This window comes from Setaria viridis, chromosome 4, assembly GCF_005286985.2.
Source record: "Setaria viridis chromosome 4, Setaria_viridis_v4.0, whole genome shotgun sequence".
Lineage (NCBI taxonomy): Eukaryota > Viridiplantae > Streptophyta > Magnoliopsida > Poales > Poaceae > Setaria > Setaria viridis.
This window is the reverse complement of record NC_048266.2, coordinates 1,831,741-1,836,463: the sequence shown is the minus strand read 5'-3', so window position 1 is coordinate 1,836,463 and position 4,723 is coordinate 1,831,741. Positions and strand designations below refer to the sequence as shown.

The following is a 4,723-nucleotide window of genomic DNA, read 5'->3' as shown; positions in this document are numbered from 1 at the left end:
GAGAATTTTATGAGAAGTTGGAAGGTGTCGTGTCAAATTCAAGTAGAAACTAGCGCGCAATTCCTGCGTGTTCATGTTTCAGTGAGTTTTTTTAATACACTTCAGCATCCGGAATTGTGTCTATTCAGTTTTCAGTCAAATGACTTGCAAGGAAATGTAAATGTTGGAGGCCTGGACATGGGTTTAGAAAGTAAACCTTGCCTGGTAAATGTAAAAGTTTCTGTCGGCAGCACAAAGTTTGCAGTCACCATTGTAGCATCCATATGCAGTTGCTATCCCCAGACAAGGCAAATAATCTTGCACAGTGCACTACAATTCTCGTGAAACCACCTATAGAGGCCAGTCCAAGACTAGAGAACAGTGAAGTCCACCCATATCTTCAGATTCCTCTACTGACTTGTGTATAAGTTCAGAAAATATGGAAGATGCCGATACACCAAGCTTCAGTTCACAGACTTGTCCCGGCAGAACTTTTATTTTGCGGCATTTACTTCGCTCAGACAAAACAACGCAAATTTGAGCAATGTATCTTGCATTGACTGGAAGATGTCATCATGCACGATTACATAATAAAAAGAAAAAAGGAAAGGAAACTTACGCAAGATAAAAGGATCACAGCAGGTTGAGGGTGAATGGGCCTCCCTGTTGTCGGCTTTGTTGACTAGGAATCGTGCTATGCTTGTTGACTGACCCTGTGACATTGAGCATCCATCAACAGTTAATAACTGTGTCGAAAGAGAGTTGGTAGAGCCAACAAAGGTCGTAGGTCTTTGCTCTCTTTCACCATGTAGCAAAAAGATGGAACAATAGGAAAAAGTGGTTGAAGCCTTGGAGGGAGTTGCATGGGCTGGGCTGGGCTGGGCCCAATCTCAAGACGTTTGAAGTGTGTGAGCTGGCCCAATCTTCCAGCTGACAGTTTTTCTTGTGTGCAAGGCGTTCGAATTCTTTGCTTGCGCGGTCGTCTTTGCTGGCTGTGTCCTTGATGCTCGATCCATCACGCTGATCATTGTGGTTGCTGTCAGCCAACTATTTCTCATATGTTGCTTAACGCCCACCAGTTAGTTGTGCAGTCACCTCGTTTTGATGATTATATCAGGGTAAAAGGCAATGCATACGTTCTTATTGTTTTCTCTGGCCGAATATCGATCGAGAGTTGTATTATGAACCCAACATTTCATAAAGGAACTAAGAAAGAATGGAAAACCATACCAAAATCCTTCAGATTTGCAGATAATGCATGACAATCATCGTGTAGCAAAAAGATGCTAGAACCATCAGGCCAGTGATAATAGACATGCCTTCTCCGTACGACTAGGAGGTCAGGATACAGAAAAAAGAAAAAAGAGCAGGAGACTGTAGACACGAGCAATGTTCTCTTAAGAAGCATCATCCACTAGAATTCTAGAAGAGTACTCATTCTAGAATATATACAGCAAACAGATTAGTCCAGTCGCTAGCCTAAGTCCGGGTCTCCGATGAGATACAGAGATACGCATCCCGTATGCTAAGCAGTTGTTGTGAGGTTCAGTTCCCAACAGGCAACATCTTCCTTACAACCAGGTACGTTAACATTGAAGCATAGTATGCTACATCAGATGTGCCCAAACTGTTGTCCAGGACCTGAACATAGAAGATTTATTGAAGTTCATCATCAGTTAACCCATAGGCATCATCCAAAAAAGAAAAGATCAACTGTACATACCAGAAAGAACTTTTGATTGCTGGGGCATTCCTTCCATCATGGTTAACTGTCTTCTCAGCTTGGCAATGTGAGCCTGAACCTGGAGAGGGTGAATTACAATGTCAAATCGCTGGATGTTTGTTTTCCCCCCAGTTAATTGTTTATGTGCACGCAAACCCAACACAGTCAATATAGGGGTTTTTTTTTTGGCGAAATTGCACAGCTAAAAAAGTAACTGAAATGAAAACTACTTGTGCAATGATCTCCAATGTGAAATTTTAAAATCTTGCTTGCTCATAAAAATCTGATGTTAGAAGAAATAAGCAGTAGCAGATAACTAGATAACGAGAGGAAGTTTAGTTAGATCCCTCAACTCTGTACTTACATATTTGCCAACTGGAACTTATAGGACAGGAGAAAACAGTCCAAACAGACAGGATAGTTTCATAAACCTTTTAAAGCTTGCGTGTATAGCTGGCGGGTGTGCATAGAAAGTAAAGAAGGCATTCAAGCAGTACACCTACCATTTTTATGCACATCAGAAAATAAAGACAGTCGCAGCTAGCTACAAGTCTCACCTGCTGCCGAGCCGCAGCTAGTTTTAAAAGCTCATCTGCCTCAGAGAAATTCGAGAACCACTGGCTCAAAGCATGATCCTTAGTGTCACCACGCTTCTTTTCATATGGAACAATTTCCATGGAGCCTAGATAACTGGTAGTTAATAGTGCTACTTTGGCATTTCCTACTGTGAAATAAAAGGAATACAAGTTATAAAGAAACATACCTGACGGAGGCAAGGTTATGCCAGGAGGGAGCCTGGGCACATTAGCTGCTGGATGATTTTGCACACGCTGAAAAAAGGCCTCTGTAGGCTCAGGGAAGACAATTTCATCATATGTTTCCACAATAACTGGTTTTTTGGTTGATTGAGGTCCGGCTTCTTCTTCCGGATACAGCTTAAGCTGATGAAACCTACATCACTTGTACAGTTAACTATCAACTTGCAGAAAAGCAAACAACTTTGGAAACAGCAAGCGCAACTTACAGATCCAAGCGCTTCTCACAGACATCGCTGTGGAAATAAAGGGTTATAGCTATTTCAAATTCTCCCCATCCAGATTCAGACAACTCAAAAGGTGGCTGCTCTACAACTCTTGTTGGGTTTTGAAAACTTGGGTGAAGTTGAAACACCACACGCTTAACTATGACACTCAGGTCCTCATTGTTTGCCGAACGGACATAAACAGTCCACTTGTGAGAGTTGTACCTAAGATTCGAAAATGAAACCACACACGACCGTTAGATCTCATTCTACAGGTAAACATATAAGATCAGAAACTATACCTACATTTCAAATTAACAACAGCGTTGAAGCATCATGTGAAAATGACTAAACTTATTCCCAGAAGCTAGTACTTACTCGCTCGCCTTTTTACCAAGCCAGAAAGAAATGGTTCCATAGACAATGGGGAAACTGATCTCCACATCCTTGAGCTTTTTATTCTGCTCAAATAAATTTTGCCGGTTCATATCAGAGCTTACTAAGCAGTAAGGTCAAACAACTACAAAGAACATAGAGTGGCACACACAACAACTAAAAATGGAATGTTTTCTATGCTCAAATCCTGCAGGGTTGCTAATCTCAGTCGCGTATTTCAATTAATCGATGATGAACTTTTGTGAATTCTCAGTTATGCTATTGGAACATAGACACCGAGTGGCCATTTATGTATGAAGAGAAATAGCATGATGGACATTCTCGGGAGGGAGCGGGGGGGGGGGAAGGTTAGTATGGTGGGGGTCGGCAACCGGTTTGACGTTTGACTAATAAATTTGAGATCATCCAACCAAGACACTAGAGAAGGAGAGGCAATGCAAAGCAGAAGACGCACCTTGGAAGCATCCATGGCGCCGCCGGTGACCACGCAGGCCGCGGCGAGGGTGATACGGGCGGCGGCGCGGGGCAAGGAGTCGAGCGGCCGCGCGGATGCGACGGCCGCGGCGCGGGCGGGCGGAGGGCCGGCCGGCGGTGAGGATGGGGACGGCGGTGGGCTAGGGTTCGGCAGCGAGGAGGAGGGCGGCGACGCGAGTTCGTCGAGTTGGTCACGGGCGTTACGGTGGGCTCGACGCGTCGGCCTGGAGCAGCTCGCGGCGGTGGTTGGGCTGTTAAGTCATGGGGACAGCACTGGAGTGGGGCCAAAGATGGCCCAGCCCATTAAATATGAAGTGGGCTCTTGTTGGTCCTAGCAGGCCCATTTCTCTCTCTCTCTCAAAGAAGAAGAAGAAAATTACAGTGGCTACCACCTCTAAAAAATGAAGAAATGTGAGGAAACAATGCATCACCGCATTGTAAAAGCAAAGACCCTACTACCGCAGTTCACAATGCCTTTGCTTTGATTCATCCTGCAATCTCTCAACTGACGAGATGCTTAAAAAATGACCATCGTAACGGTAACCAACTCCTTGTATACATTGATAATGCCATAATGGAACAGTGAAGTATTTTACCGGATACTAATGCCCGTGTCGCTCACCCCCGGAAGTGACGCAGGCGGCGCCCACGCCACCGCCGCCAACACCCCCCCTCCCCGCCACCCTTGTGCCCACTTCGCCGCCACCGGAGGAGGCCGTCAAAAGCCCGTCCGACTCCCGAGGACGACGGCGGTAGGGTAGATCGGTCGGTCTGGGACTCATGCGCCGGGGCGGGGCGGTGCAAGAACCTCGGCCGGTGGCGTGCCGGAGCGGTGGCGGCTCGGATCCAGCCCCGTCGTGGGCAGATCCAACCTCCTCGCCCCCGAATCCGCCACCCTCGAACCACCCCGGCAAGCGGTCGCGCGAAGGCGGCGACAGCTCAGGTGAAGACGCCGGGGGGCTCCTATCAGCGCGGGGTCACCACCACTCTTCCCGCTCCGTGGACGCGCCTCTGGCGTGGTCGGGCCACATTTAGGGCCGCACGCTCTGCGTCACGGACCCGAGCTCTTGTTGCTTCTCCTGCGCCACGGGTATGGCACAGTGGAGTGCGCGCGTGCGGTGGTGCCGCAC

The 4,723-nt window shown here is 47.2% G+C and overlaps 1 protein-coding gene across 1 annotated transcript; it reads right to left on the bottom strand.

The window, feature by feature from the left end:
- Positions 1-1,223: 1,223 nt before the first annotated feature.
- On the bottom strand, positions 1,224-3,806 carry LOC117851433 (transcription initiation factor TFIID subunit 14b). The gene is made up of 7 exons (XM_034733252.2): positions 3,574-3,806; positions 3,102-3,184; positions 2,727-2,948; positions 2,466-2,653; positions 2,260-2,384; positions 1,703-1,781; positions 1,224-1,620 (listed from the first exon to the last, which is right to left on the bottom strand). Exons 1-7 carry the CDS (start codon positions 3,586-3,588, stop codon positions 1,592-1,594), a joined length of 741 nt encoding a protein of 246 aa, XP_034589143.1. The 5' UTR covers positions 3,589-3,806; the 3' UTR covers positions 1,224-1,591.
- Positions 3,807-4,723: the final 917 nt, after the last annotated feature.

Bases quoted from the DNA above. Each gene is read 5' to 3' on its own strand.
- LOC117851433 (XM_034733252.2), bottom strand. The intron at 2,385-2,465 runs GTATGTTTCTTT...CCAGTTATCTAG, and splicing joins CATAACCTTGCCTCCGTCAG to GCTCCATGGAAATTGTTCCA. The intron at 1,621-1,702 runs GTATGTACAGTT...TTCTATGTTCAG, and splicing joins GCAATCAAAAGTTCTTTCTG to GTCCTGGACAACAGTTTGGG.